At 48.1% G+C, this 15,576-nt stretch overlaps 1 protein-coding gene across 2 annotated transcripts in view; it reads left to right on the top strand.

The window, feature by feature from the left end:
- LOC146839068 (uncharacterized) overlaps nucleotides 1–15,023 on the top strand; it is a 41,358-nt gene extending 26,335 nt beyond the window's left edge. For both annotated transcript variants that reach the window (XM_085603076.1, XM_085603075.1), the window contains exon 2: nucleotides 10,404–15,023. In XM_085603076.1, the coding sequence (XP_085459202.1) occupies nucleotides 10,639–11,607 (969 nt within the window). In that variant the 5' untranslated portion in view covers nucleotides 10,404–10,638 and the 3' untranslated portion in view covers nucleotides 11,608–15,023. The remainder of the gene's footprint in view (nucleotides 1–10,403) is intronic.
- The last annotated feature ends 553 nt before the right edge of the window (nucleotides 15,024–15,576 follow it).

Here is a 15,576-nt window from a genome sequence, read left to right on the forward strand (position 1 = left end):
AGTCTCACCACTAACATGCTGCCGCCATAAACGAAGTGCCCCAGACAGGCTCCACTGCTACTGGGAATGGGGAAGGATAGCAGGGAAGGCACTGCTCCTGTGGCACAGGACGAAGTTGTACGTAAGGAATGGCGTGGCTGTCAAATGAAGGTTTTACCTGCTTGTTTAATCCTCCTTTTTGGTGCTTAGGTGTGCAATGCGAGTTTATTGTTGCATTCCAGTGCAACACATGCATTCATGCAGTAGTGGGGTCGGCTATTTATATAGGGCGCAAATCGCGTTCATGGTAAATTTGACGCTGGGCTTTTTGCTGCAGATGTTGTTCAATAAAGCTGGCCCGTTACACAGCGCACTCGATAAACTAGATTTTCCTATAGAACAGGGTGGTGGGCTATCCTCATGCTATCGACCCAGGAAGGACAAAGCCTTGATCGGTCCCACCTTAGACTTTTTGCAGCAAGTTTTACAAACGGCTTCTCAGTAAATATAGTTCTGTAGACCAGCTGTCGAAGTTCTTTAAAAAAAAAACATACGAGAACTGTAATCATGAGTCCAATGTGGAAGCAGTGGCAACATGCAGAAATGCATGACTAACTGCTGTTCTCTCAGCAATTTATTTATATCCCATTACTCGAAAGTGAAAGCACTCAAACCACAAGACCAGACTGAGTGAGGCAGGGCCATGGGGAGGGCCGGGATGTTGTTGGGTGCAGGCTGACAGGAGAACCTGGGAACTGAGCGTCCTGAAGGCTCACCCAAAACAAAGTGCATGAACTGCTGTTCTGCTCTTTTGTGGTGGTGAGGCTTGCTTATCATACTAAGCGGGCGGGTTACTGTTAATCACGTTTTTGTTAACTAATTTGATGACTGACCCTAATCGGTATCTGTGATGTCTGGTGTCCTTGAAGAGCGACCCTTGACCCTTATAGGCAGGTCGCTCCCCACGCCGCACAGCACCACCTGTGTGCCTGTGCCCTAAGCCCATCTGCCGCTGCTGCTGACGGAATTCAAGGCCCTCCTCCACTCACAGGCTACCACCTGCGCCTCATCCCTGGTGGCCAGTGGTAGGCTGAAGGTTTGCTCTTGCTTGTGCTCTCTGCATTTGTTTTATTGTCTTACTGTCTTATTTTGTTTTTCCTCCTCCCCTCTTGTGCCAATACTGTGCCCTTTGCCTGTTTGCCCTTTCTTTGCCTTCTGTACCCCTCGCCGTTCCTCACTCCCGTTTCCCACAGCTGCGTCCTCTGCGGCCCCGCCCCCCCGCTCGTGCTCTCTGTATTTTGCTTTATTTTGCTTACTGCCTCACTTTGTTTTTCCTTCCCTCTTGTGCCATTACTGTGCCCTTTGCCAGTTTGCTATTTTTTGCCTTCTGTACCCCTCACTTCCTCACTCCCGTTTCCTGCCCCTGCAGCCCCGCCCCCCTCTCTCTGTATTTTGCTTTATTTGCTTACCGCCTGACTTTGTTTCTCCTTCCCTCTTGTGCCATTACTGTGCCCTTTGCCGGTTTTCCCTTCTGCACCCCTCGCATCCTCACTCGCGTGTCCCGCCCCTGTAGCCCTGCCCCCCCCCCCCGCTTTCCCATTTGTCCGATCCCAGCTGCTCCTCCCTCCCACCCACCTCCCCTTCTTATGGTGGCCGCGCCAATGGTGCTCCAAAGGCGTGCCTAAGCCAAGCCCATCTGCGTCAGTCCGTGCCTGTGGCGTGCCCAGCGCCAGCGAAAGCCACGACGCCAGTCTCTGCTACGATGCCAGCACCCTCCACGCACTCAACACAGGACGCCCACACACCTGCTTTCTGGCCACCGCAAAGCGCACCCAAGGACCCTTCTCCTGCCAGAACTGCAGCTTTGCCAGCATCCGACCCGCCAACCCACCCACCGGGAAAGAACCAAACTACCTCAGATGCATTCTTCTCAACACCCGCTCCGCATGCAAACACGCCGTTGAACTCTGGGACCTACTTGACTCAACCTCCCCAGATGTCGCCTTCCTGACGGAGACCTGGCTGAACCCCTCCTCGGCACCCGACATCACCATAGCCATCCCGGACGGCTACAAGATCACCCGCAGGGACCACGCCAACGGAATAGGAGGAGGAATCGCCATCGTCCACAAGAACACTCTGAGTCTCTACCAACACCGACACCCTCAGCACCGCCGAACACCTGCACTTCCAGATCCAGATCCAGATCCACACCGACTCCAACACCACCCTCCGAGGAACCCTCGTCTACAGACCCCCCCCCCCCCCCCCCCCGGACCCTGGCCACAGTTCAGCGACTCAATCGCGGACTGCATCAGTACACACGCCCTCGCCTCCACAGACTACATCCTCCTCGGGGACCTGAATTTCCACCTCGAGAACAACACCAACTCCACCACACTGATCGCCAACCTCGGACTGAGACAACTCGTCACAACACTCACCCACTCTGCCGGCCACACGCTGGACCCCATCTTCTCCGCAAGCTCCCACGTCTCCTTCAACCACACCCTGAACTCCACTGGACCGACCATCGCTGCATCCACTTCACCTTCTGGAAACCCACCACTCGCCACCGCACACAACAGACCCCCCTCGCCGCTGCTTGAGCAAAGTCACCGAAGACCAGCTAACCACTGCCCTCGCCCGGAGCCAACCCGCCGACCCCACTGACACTGCCGCGCGCAACCTCAGGCACTTGATCGACGAATGCGCCAACACTCTCACCCGATCAAGAAACCCTCCAACAGTCACACCAGCAAGAGAGCCAGCTGGTGACTGAAGGCATCCAAGCAAACCTGCCGAAAGCTAGAGAAGAAATGGCACCGTGAACAGACACGGACCGCTACGCAGCCCACAAGAACGCCACCCGCAGACACCATCACCTCATCAGATCTGCCAAAAGGGCCTCCTTCAAAGACCGCCTAGACAACAACGCACACCACAGCAAAGAGCTCTTCAACATCGTGAAGGAACTCTTCAACCCCAGCTCCAACACCATGACATCTCACCTTCGTAAGACCTGTGCGATGCCTTTGCCACCTTTTTCCATCGCATGATCGCAGACATCCACGACAGTTTCAACACCACGACTGCCTCGACAACCACTGAGATCTCCGCCCCCACGGCCACCATCCGCACGACCCCCTTCTCTCCTGGACCTACATAAACGACGACACCAATAAAATAATGAACACCCTCCACTCCGGATCTTCGTCAGACCCATGCCCACACCACATCCTCAACAAAGCCAGCAACACTATCGCACCCCATCTCCGGAAAGCCATCAAAATCTCCTTCGAGACAGCAACCTTCCCGGAGAGTTGGAAGCACGTCGAAATCAACACCTTACTCAAAAACCCAAGGCTGACCCCAAGGACCTCAAGAACTTCCGGCCCTACTCCCGGCGAAGGTAATCGAGAAGAGACAACTGACCTGCTACCTCGAGGAGAACAGCTTCCTGGTCCCGTCCTAATCCGAGTTCGGAAGCAACCACAGTACCGAAACTCCCCTCATTGCCGCCACGGATGACATCAGTGCCCTGCTAGACAGCGGTGAAACCGCGACCCTTATCCTCCTGGACGTATCAGCCGCCTTCGACACGGTCTGCCACTGCACCCTACGCACACGTCTCCACGACGCTGGGATCCAAGAGAAGGCCCTGGACTGGACCACCTCCTTACTCTCTGGCAGAACCCAGAGCGTCTTCTTCCCCCTTTCCACTCCGAAGCCACCGAGATCATCTGCGGCATACCCCAGGGCTCATCCCTCATCCCAACACTGCTCAACATCTACATGGCACCGCTCACCCACGTCGCCCGAATGCATGACCTCAACATCATCTCCTACGCCGACGAAACCCAGCTGATCCTCTCCCTCACCAAGGACCCCAACACCACCAAAACCAACCTCCACGAAGGAATGAAAGCCATCGCCGAGTGGATGAAGGACAGCCGACTGAAGCTAAACTCGGACAAGACGGAAGTCCTTCTCCTCGGATCCACCCCCTCGGCCTGGAATGACTCCTGGTGGCCGACCGCACTGGTAACGGCTCCAACACCCACCGACCACGCACGCAACCTAGGGTTCATCCTCGACTCTTCCCTCTCAATGACAAAGCAGGTCAATGCAGTCTCGTCCTCCTGCTTCAACACCCTCCACATGTTCCGCAAGATCTACAGGTGGATCCCCAGCGAAACAAGAACGGTCACCCAGGCCCTCGTCAGCAGCAGGTTGGACTACAGAAACGCCCGCTACGCAGGAGCCTCGGCCAAACTCCTGAAACTACTTCAACGCATTCAGAACGCCTCCGCACGCCTGATCCTCGACATCCCTTGCTGCAGCCACATCACACCCCACCTAAGAGTTGCACTGGCTCCCCGTCAACAAGAGGATCACCTTCAAGCTCCGCACACAAGGCACTCCAACACCGGTCCAGCATACCTCAACAGAAGACTCAACTTATACACCCCCAACCGCCACCCCGCCTTGCCCTCGCCACAGTCCCCCGCATCCGAAGAGTGACCTCTGGCGGCAAATCGTTCTCTCACCTCGCCGCCAAGAACTGGAACACCCTCCCCATCCCGCTACGGCATACCCAGGATCTGCTAACCTTCAGAAGACTCCTCAAGACCTGGCTATTCGAGCATTAGCAGCATCCCCCCCCCCCCCCCCCAGCTCCTTGAGACCTCACGTGTAAGTAGTGCGCTCTACAAATGTTCAACAAGAAATGGCAGAGGACATTTGGACGTAAAGAAGAAAATAGTGCACCAAACACACAAGAAGAAAAGCCAAAAGTAGGGGGATAAGTGACAGGGCAGTCACCACCAAAAGTAAAACCCACCCAAAGGCGGGATAATAAGGAGCCTTTAACAAATTAGAATAAAGCAATTTTCACAATCAAAGGAAAGAACAAATGGCAAGTTTAGGAAAGTGGGTTTTTGTTGCAGTAACCCTCCCACTTTTTTGACTACTGATGCACTTTGACTTGATGTGCCCTAGGTCCCTGCCAATCAGGTTCCCAGGGCCTGTGTTCTTTCACAAACCTAACCCAATTGGCATCTCTAGCCACAGGCCAGCCCCTGGTAAATGGTACCACAGGTACCCAGGGCACTGTGACCAGAGAAGGCCTCTAAAGACTGGAGCACTTATTGTGCCACCCTTAGATGTCCTATACCTTTAAACACACACTGCCTTTGCAGGCTGCGTGTTTTGGTGCAAAACAAAGTGAAGAGTCGACATGGCACACATCCCTGTGTGCCATGCCTACAACCCACTGCCCTTGCATTGATCAGTCGCCCATCTAGCTGGGTTCCCTATACCAGTGGTGAGGGTAGAGGTGCATGAGCCCTGTACCCCTACAGTGTCTAAGTCCATTCGTAGACTTTGTAAGTGCAGTGCTGCCATTAAAAAGTATATGGTGCTGGGAGCTTGTCATTAAGAACTTCACAGCACCACAATGGCTACACTGAGAAGTTTGGTATCAAACTTCTCAGCACATTAAACCCACACAGATACCAGTGTGGGATTTAATAAAAAATGCACACAGAGGGCATCTTAGAGATGCCTCCTGGTACATACCAGCCTACCACCACGAGACATATTTCTGGACCCCTAGGGTGGGAGCCTTCGCTCCTTGAGCCCAGAAACAAAGCCTTTCCTGCGCGGAGGTGTTCACATCTCCGTTAGGCCAGGAAGAGCTATCTGTGGCAGGGGAGCTTCAAAGGCCTGGCAGCCTTTGTAATGCAACCCCCAGCCTCTCCTGCTAGCAGGAGCAGGCCCCCTTCCTGTCTCCCCTCCTTTTCGACGGGAAGACAGGTGGGAAAAACTAGCCACCCAAAATGTGTGGCCACCTCTGCCAACTCCACCCCTCAGGTGGGGGTGATGAGGTGAAGCCATCTCTGCAGTGCTCACCATCTGGCAGATGGCAGGCACTCCTCAATCATGATTAGGGATTGTGCTCACTCCCCCACGTGGGGTGAGCACACCAAGGATGTAGTTACCCTAGAGTCAGTAGCTCATTGGCTACAGACCTCAAGACCCCTAAAACGCCCCCTAAATACAGTATTTAGCGGGCAGCTCTGAACCAAGAAAGCAGATTCCCGCAACCTAAGAAGAAAAAGGACGAAAGAAGACGCCCAGCAGAGGAGACTGCAGAGAACCACTGACTTTGCCCCAGCCCTATCAGCCTGTCTGCAGTTTCTGAAGATCCTGTGACAAAAATCGTCTTGTCCTGCAGCCAGCGACCTCCAGAACCCCGGGGATATCTGACTGCCTTCAACAAATACCCGATCGCCTGTGAACAGCAGCTATGTTCAAAAGAAACACCAAACAAAGACTCCGAGCCTGCTGAGGAAAAAGAAACCCAACGCCTGGAACCCCCACTGCACCCGTCGCCTACAGCCAGAGTTCAAGGGGCCCACCGGTCCCAGCAAGGTCCCCCAGCGCTCCAGAGTCCAAGTCAACCGTGGGTTGACCCCTCCAGGACTCCCCGACATCGCCTGCAGCCTCTCCAAGGAGACCCCCTCCAACCGCGAGTGGCCCGGTAAGGTACACCTACGTCCCCAAGTCCTCCAACTTACCTGCGCAGCTGTTGGTTCCTCCCGGAAGTCTCCCGGGTCCGAGTCTGCAGCTAAAAACCAAAAACGAAAATACTCATTGAAAATAGGGCACCCGACGCCAAAACAGCTCCCTGCACCCAGCCGCTGCTACGGGTGCACTTTGTGCGCTAAACTGGATTCCCCCTTTGCCCCGAGCCGAACACCAGGAGCTTGGCTCCCACAACCTTGTGGCCTGCTCACCAGCAGCTACAAAGCGGAGGCCCCCTATCCCTCATTGGATAACATTGGGCCTCAGCACTCTGCACCCTGCCTCCCTAGTGCCGCTGAGGGTGTAACGAGAGTGCATCCTTGACCCTGGGGGAATCCTTGTTCCATCCCCTGGAGCTCAACTCTAAAGGCCGATTACTTACCTGGTAACTGTTAACGGCATTTCTCTCCATAGGAACCTATTGACTGTTTTTCTCTGAAAAATGTTGTGCGTGGAGTTGATTTGTATGGAAACCTGAAATATAACAATTGCGCAAAACTGATTTTACTTAACTATTCTCTAGGAAATGTCCCAGTGTGATATCTAGGAGTAGAAAAAGTAATCTAAAAAGTAATCTCAAAAGTAAAGTAAAAGTAGTTTACCTGTAATTTGCATTGCAAAGTAGATACAAAGTATATGTACAGCATTTCACAGAATTGCATTACCAGTAATTCAAACTGTACCCATTTCAAAGTACCTTTACAATTGCATTTCAAACAGTATATTTACTGCAAAGTATTACTCAACTTACCTGTGCCAGGCTTGCTTGGTTCTAGAAAATAAACTAACTAAAAGAACATTTTTATACAAAAGCGATTTGTCTGAAGTACAGTCTTTGAGTGTGTGAAATCATTTGCTCATTAAGTGGGTACAACAAATGCTTAACACTGTCCTCTGATGCTGCCTAACTGCTCGCTCACACTACCACAAATAGAGAGTGAGGTGCTATCTAACTTTACCTCTGCCTACCTTTGGGGAACCACTGGACTCTGTGCACACTATACCTCACTTTGGTATAGTATATACAGAGCTAGCTTCCTACAGCAAGCGGTGGGCGTGGTCTATGCCTCGCAGACAGCACATGCGCACTGCTAGGCTCGACCTAAAACTGGTGTTTTGCCATATTTCTCCCAAATCATGGGTTGCTTAACCATTAAATGGTCTTTGAGTGCTATCCAACTATAGATGCACTCCTAACATGCATCCACTTAAGGTGGGTAAGGTCGAGGGCCTCCCTTTCCCGCCAGCCAAGTTACTAGCCAGTCTCAGAGGCTCCCCTAGCATCCTTTGTGAGCACTTCAGTGTCAGATTGTACCTAGGTGCTCCTCAGTGGGTTGTGTCCGGAGGCAACCTTACTCGTTCATATCCTAGATGATATGTTCTTTCCCCCTCAGTTCTAGTCTGATATACCTGGGATAAACACTCCTATCCATTGTTGGGAGCAGTTTCAATGGAAGCATGTGCAGACCTGGAACTGCTCAGGATATCTTTTTCCTCCTTTGGCACATTGCAGCATCTCTCCAATCACAAAGTTCTCAGAGGGACTGGAATATCCATGCTGCAGAGTCTACTCCTTTCACTGGTGTGGCCAAGTTTTCTTCTGCCGTATGACCACTATTGGTAAGTTCATCCATTGTGTGCTCAAGAGAGTCGGTAATCGCCAGGGTACCATCTTGTTGCACCTCTATCTGCAATGTGGGTTGCTTCGTCATCTTACCCCATTGCCTTTGCTCATCCAACCCGATAGGTCTGTTGTTGCTCTTAGTCCCATGTATCAAGTGTCATTCAATTGCCTTTCCATTTGAACTCTTGGTGTAGGCAGGGAAAATGTTAATGCTCTGTATCTAAAATCTAACTACTCCATGATTCCTGGGTCATTTCAGAGTACTTTCCCTCCCTCTATAATTAAGTATACATGCAAATATCGCTCTGGGCGGGCTACAAGGAGGGGGCCTGGGGACCTGGGGACCGAGGCACAGTAGGCTCTTTCAGTTACAAACAATGGCTATAGTTGGTCAGGGCTATGCAGTTTCCTAAACCAGTACTCCATAAACTGCTCCAGTGTGGTTCCCTCCTCAGTTTCCGGAAAGGCCACAAACAGGAGGTTACACTTTCTCGATTTACCCTTTGTATCTAACAGACATGTATCCAAGTATGATGTTCTGCCTGTAAGGGTAAGTGCCGTGGTTCGTAGGTCCTTCAGGTTAGTAGTGAGCTCAACCACATTTCGTTCTGTCTCCAGCAGTCGCTCCCTCACCTTATGGTGATCCACACGCAATCTATTAATATGAATGAATATGGAATCCATTTATTCTTCTAGCATCTGTTTCAGTTGGGTCATAGACATCAGTATCTGGGCATTGGACCTTTCATCCGCCGGTGGGAATAGGCCTGTCTCCTCTGCGTGTTCCATGCAGGGCCTCCTCCCGCCTCTGTATATCTGTACATTTTTGTTTGTGGACCTCTTCTAGAAGATCTATCTCGGCTCATAGCTGCACAGAATAGCTAGTTTCCTCCAAATTTCATGTCCCGGCAGGTGCTCTCCTATTCCCTGGGTACCCTCTCAATGGCCCAGCCCTCTGTAGGTAAGACTGTCTTCTTTAGCGCTGTCTACTACTTACTACCTCCAGAACAAGAGGATGAAGCAGAACCAGGCAATGTCCCCCAAGGCATGAGTAGGGCCTAGGCCTCAAGCCTCCCTCTCATCCACTACGGCCCATGCCTCAAAGGTTAGTAGCTTAAAGATCCCTTCTCGGCAACCTCTTATCAGTTGGAGGCTCAAGGTTACCGGGGCGCAGTCCCCACTGTATGATCACATCAATGGGGAGGGAGGAGGGGTGGCACAGCTGGCACCTGTATGTCAACTTGCATGCACCTCGCAGGCCCCGGCCCTCTATGCCTTCTCAAGCAGGCCTGCTGCAACTGTGCACGCTCTCTGCATTAGCAGTCCGCAACGCAGGAAGGGCAGGGGCAGTTACCGTCTGAGGACTGTGCTGACCTCTTCTCCATTAGCCAGCCGCTGTCATTGTGGCAACCATCCTCCAGGTTACGCAAGCTTCTAGGCTCCAACTGGCATTGCGTTGGGTGCCCCGCGGTCAGTTTATTTCTAGGCAGCCGTTCAGCCCCACTGTGCTCTGCCAGTACATCTCAGCTATGCCTCCGCAGGCGTCTATGCGGTTCCCATCATGGTTTCGTGGGGTGGGGGAGTGGAGAGTGGAGTGTGCGGTCCGCTTGCGTCCGCCGAGCTCAGTGTGCAATTGTCGGGCTGCCACTGTATGGCTCTCAGCTTGGCATCCGTGTGCTTGATCAAGGTAGAAAGTCAGTCCGAGCCCCCTCTACCAGCTGGAGGGCTCTAAGCGTGGGATCGCCTCAAGGGGCCCACAGTCTGACCTCTAACTCCTGGGAGAGTACAGGTTTCCGTAGGATTAGACGGTGTGCCTGGCAGAGCAATCGCTCGAGGCTTCCATTCAGCCATCATCCTGTGTCTGCCTTTTTACAAGATTATGCAAATTTCAAGTTTAGTTTATTCAGTTCGGTATTATTCAACATGGCAAGACATTTTTTTAAAGTTCTTTTACGGTCTATACAAAATTTAAATCATTATTTTATATGTTACTGATATGAGTGAGTGCACACTTATTGTTAACATATCAATCTGCTTTATTTTATCTTGGTCTCATTTATCCTTGCCTCAAAACCCGACCAACTCTATCCTATCGGAAAAGTACATGCATTACTTCCAGAATGCTTCCATTGACTGTTGAATAATTTCGTTAATTAGTTTTACACCTTGAAAGATACTTCATTTTAATTGTTTTTATTTTTTTATTCTGCAGGTGGCTTCAAGTGTGGACGGAAACAAAACTTAAGGATTCTGTAATTTGCAGCAAATAGATTAAAATGAGAGATGTTCCAGAGATTTTAGAAGAAACCAATTTCTGAAAGCTGGATTTGGCCAGGAAGTAACGACAGTACAGATCAGTCGCCGACTGATTGTAAATGCAGTTTCTGGAGCCTCTCTAATTTCTTATACGTCAATGAACCCTTAAGTTGGGAGCAACAAGGGCACACATGATTGGGGAGATGGAGGGCTTTGTGACTGTAAAGCAAGAACCGGAACAGCAGCACAATTTGAATCAAAAAACTGTTTACATTATTTATAAGACTGTGCAGATTGCAGAAGTAGTGTACCCATGCTCTTCACAAGAGACAAACCTAACTTGTAATTTGAACAGGACAGTACAGAAAAAGAGGTGCACAGGAGAGATACCTTATCAATGCTCAGAATGTGAAAAAACCTTTACTCAACAATCCTACCTGACTCGACACATGAAATCGCACTCGGAACAAAAGCCTTATCAGTGCTCTGATTGTGAGAAAAGATTTAGTCAAAAACACTATCTGACACGACATGAAAGAACACACCTGGGACAAAAAATATATCAGTGCACTGAATGTCCAAAAAGTTTCAGCAAAAAAGCGAGTTTGATTCAGCATGAAGGTGCTCATGCAGGAGAAAAACTGTATCTGTGTTCTGAATGCGGTAAAACCTACCGTCATAAAATCAGTCTCACATTACATGAAAGATCACACTTGGGACATAAACCTTATCAGTGCACTGAATGCCAGAAAAGCTTCCACGATAAAAGTACTCTTGCTAAGCATGAAAAAATTCACACAGGAGAAAAGCCGTATCAGTGCAGTGAATGTCAGAAATGTTTTACTAAGAGATGTAGTCTAACTCAGCATGAAAAGACACACACCGGAGAAAAACCCTATAAGTGCACAGAATGTGAGAAAAGCTTCAGTCAGAAAATCCATCTCGTACATCATGAGAGAACCCACACAGGAGAAAAACCCTACCAATGTGTAGAATGTCAAAAAAGCTTCAGTCAGAAAATTCATCTGACCCAGCATGAGAGAACTCACACAGGGGAAAAACCCTACTGGTGCAGTGAATGTCAGAAAGGATTCAACCACAAAATTAGTCTTACTCACCATGAGAGAACGCACACTAGGCACGCCTCCACTCAGGAATGATGTTTCTTTACATAATTCCATGTAAACTAAAAGAAATTACAACATGTGGACATTAACCTGAACTGAACCCCTACAAGTGCAGTGAATATTACGCAAGCTCTAATCGTGAAATCAGTCTCACTTATGAGATAACATGTACTTGGCCAAAAAAGCTAGTAGTGTGCTGCAAAACCAAGCGACTAGTCATAAGTGTTTGAATGTGTGAATTACTCTGCCTTGGCATATGAGGGAGAAAAAATCCTGTTTCCATGTGAAAAAACATCTTTGAAAAACTAAAGTTCGAATGGTAATCTGACTTAATAGGTGAGCACAACTCTAGCTTGGTTGCAAACCTTTACAAGGTGGAAACTCATAAGGGCTTTTTTATTTTTTTATACAAAATCCCAAGACATGGTGGATAGAACTAAAAGCCCTGTTTATCGTCTGAAAACAACAACCAGAGACGAGGTTCAGCTGTTAAAAAAAATAAAATGCAATAATTAAATTGTGTACTGGACCTAGAGGGTAAAGAATAAATGGCCCAGTACTCCAGCATGCCTTAAATGGGGAATGCACTCCACAGCCACCATGACAGGCCTTCATAAATTTACTTTAACAGGAGACACCAATACCGAGAACATGTTATCATTTTAACAAATCCCCTCACACACAGTCGCACTGCCCACCCATTTTCACCCCCACCCACTTTCACCCCCACCCACTTTCACCCCCACCCACTTTCACCCCCACCCACTTTCACCCCCACCCACGCACTCACCCCCCCACCCACGCACTCACCCCCCCACCCACGCACTCACCCCCCCACCCACGCACTCACCCCCCCACCCACGCACTCACCCCCCCACCCACGCACTCTCACCCCCCGCCCACGCACTCTCACCCCCTCACACCCGCACACCCCAAAAACACCCTACCCCCCCAACACCCCCCACACACCACCCCAACACACACTGCACACACACAACCACATATACTGTTTCATAAACATTCCCATGCCAAATTTTCAACAGATTAATTGCATAAAATAAGTTTAAGTAGTAAGAGCTGCTCCCACATTTGACTTTACTCATGGAAAAGAACAAGGAGATTACATATATGGAAAAGAAAATTGAGATGAGCAAAAAAGTGAACGCAGTTAACTGAAATGCTCTTCTCTAAATTCCTACAACAAGCTTAAGAGTAAAGCTCAACAGGAGAGACTAGACTTGGCTCGTTGTCGTACTAGTAAAACAAATTAAAATTAGTGAAATGATTTAAGCGGATCGTTATTGAAACGTCCTGACACTGGTGAACAGTATAATAATTTAGCAAGTTGTGCATGGACTCTAGTGTGGAAATATAAAATATGTACCAGAGAACAATGCAAGGAGTTTTTGAAGAATGTCAAATGTCGGAATATGCCTTGATGGACAAAAAAATGAAAATGTACAAATAATTGTAATCAATTGCGACCAGTTGTTGCCCAGTATGACCTATTAAAACCACTTCAAGATATTGCCCGTGAAAGTGAAAACCAAATCAATTCTACGACTTTACATATTTTGCACAACAGATGCTACCCATAGTATTTGTCAATAGTGTAAAGATTAGTAATGTAGAACATTTCACTAACTTGTCCTTCCTCATGTAATCTTTTGTCATGACTCCTGCTGTGTGTTAAGTTTAAGCCTATTTAGAGATCTGAATCAGAAGAAAACCTAAACAGTCGATCTATAAAATCGTGCAAACATCTGAAATATGGTATTATTGGCCCTATGCACAAATTAAGAAGTGCAGGTTTTAGACCAACTGCGAAACAGATCCTAATGTTTCATAGTGCAGAATAAAAATGGTCCGTAATTTTTCAAGAAAGATGCAACTTTACCTCGGGGTGGGGGGATCGTCCAGCACAAACAACCCGAACTGACATCTGTTACCAAAACTCAGCACTGACATCAAACACCAACATCCGGGACTCGCCTCATTTACCATCATCCAACAACCAGAGCTGACATCAGTCCATAACATCCAGCACTGATATTAATCACCAACATCCATTACTGACCTCCATTATCAGCATTCGTCAACATACCCATGAGTGAGACTGAGACCCAGCTGCCTGACAGTTGTTGAAGCTTAACTCACTGGAAATTAAGTACATGTACAAACCCTTTTTGTGGTCTGGTCGTTTCTGGCCTCAAAACATACTTTTACATATGTACAAAACGCATATTGTGATTCAGTAGCATGTGTTAACCCATTCGTCTATGAGAATAAAAAAATAATACATTTTAACAGCAGGGAGTGGTTTAATATATTAAACTTCCAAGTTTCATTTTTTTCTTTTTAAATGCATCCTGTTTAACTTTAAGAAAAATCGGCTGCATTGTTTTTTCTTTTTACAAAAGGTTGCTTCATTACTAAGCAATCAAACATGGTGATCTATGATGGCGGCTATTCCCAGTGAGTCGCAAATTGCGACTTACCTCATTAATATTCATGAGGTACGGAGATTTGAAACAACCTAGGAATCGCTGAATGAAACTGAAAGTTTCATACATTTGGGATAACGATTTCCTAATTGCGCTTCACAGAGAATCGCAGTTAGAAAATCGCTATTCCTAAAATCTGTACTTATGGTCCTAAGCTGCTTCTTATATCACCTGAACCTGCCAGAACACCTGAAATACACCCATTTATTTTGTTCTTATGTGATGAAGTGAACACATCCATAAATGTTAGCTTTCATTTGATCAGGCAAAGTTATCTACTGAATCAACGCAGGCAGCTTATTGGTGGTCTGCGTTTATCTGACCCCAGTCCCTTCTCAAAGAAGGGTTAGTGCTGCAGCCTGCTGAGTATAAGGGGTTAATTACTGGGGCCTGTTCACCCTCCGTTACAGAGCTCTGTAATGTGTCGGAATAAAATTAAAATGTCTCTGAGGCAAAGAGTCTTTTCACTAATGTTCATTTAAAAATAAAATGAAGAACTCGGGAAGCACATGAGAGCCGAGACGTTCACCGGAAGGCTGTAAAACTCTACATTTGGTAACCAGACAGTATTCCGAACATCTTGGCTTCTGTGGTGTGGCTTGGAGTCACCGTCCTATAAATCTCCCACATACTCAGAAAAATGTTACTGATTTTGTATATCACAGACCCTGAACGTGTGGAATGTTTCTACTGTGTTAATATTTTTTTTAAAAATCCATTCATCATCCTTTACCCTGGTTTTTCTGCATAATGCCAGAAGCTAAGCGGTATACATTATTCAGTCTAACAAGGTAAAGGTCATTCAACTAGCGTTTCTGCCCCTCATTCTGTCTTTATGTAATCTGCTCTTCCCTGCTGTTCCTCCTTCGTTTTGTAAGCCTTTCTGTTGTAAAACACAATGTTTTCATTTCAGTCCTTTGAAACAAATAAAGACAAGAAATCGTACTTTGTCATGTGTATTAAACAAAATATCCTCTTGCAGGCATCGACATGGAGAAAAACCATTTCCATTGCCCTATATGGATGGGAGAATTATTTATATTGTTACACTCATTGTGGCTGCACACAAGATCCCTCATTTGTGGCACTTCATCCAGATATTGTATGATCACATGTATTGGTGGCCTGCTTCCTTCAATGCAGGAGATGTTCTGGTATTGCTCCCTTAAATACATTTACTGGACATCATTCCGCTGTTTCTTTTGAGGAGAGCTCTTTGTTTGTTTCCTGCCGCGATCTGACGCCAACCAAAAGGGAAAACTGTCTACTTTTGTATTCTGAGTGCATTTGCACAGCTGCGGGCGTGCCATGATGTGGCCGGTGCACTAATTTGCCCTAGGATCAGTTAAGTCACCATTTTTGTCCCTCTCAGCTAGCTTGTAGATGCATAGCCCAGTCATCTTTTTGCTCTACATACTAGGCCCCTTCTAAAAACAAATGCTAACATTTTGATGCCTTTAAACAAGAGTTGCATCTCTGAAAAGCTTGGATGTGTTTT

Source organism: Triturus cristatus, chromosome 4_2 (genome assembly GCF_964204655.1).
Source record: "Triturus cristatus chromosome 4_2, aTriCri1.1, whole genome shotgun sequence".
Taxonomy (NCBI): domain Eukaryota; kingdom Metazoa; phylum Chordata; class Amphibia; order Caudata; family Salamandridae; genus Triturus; species Triturus cristatus.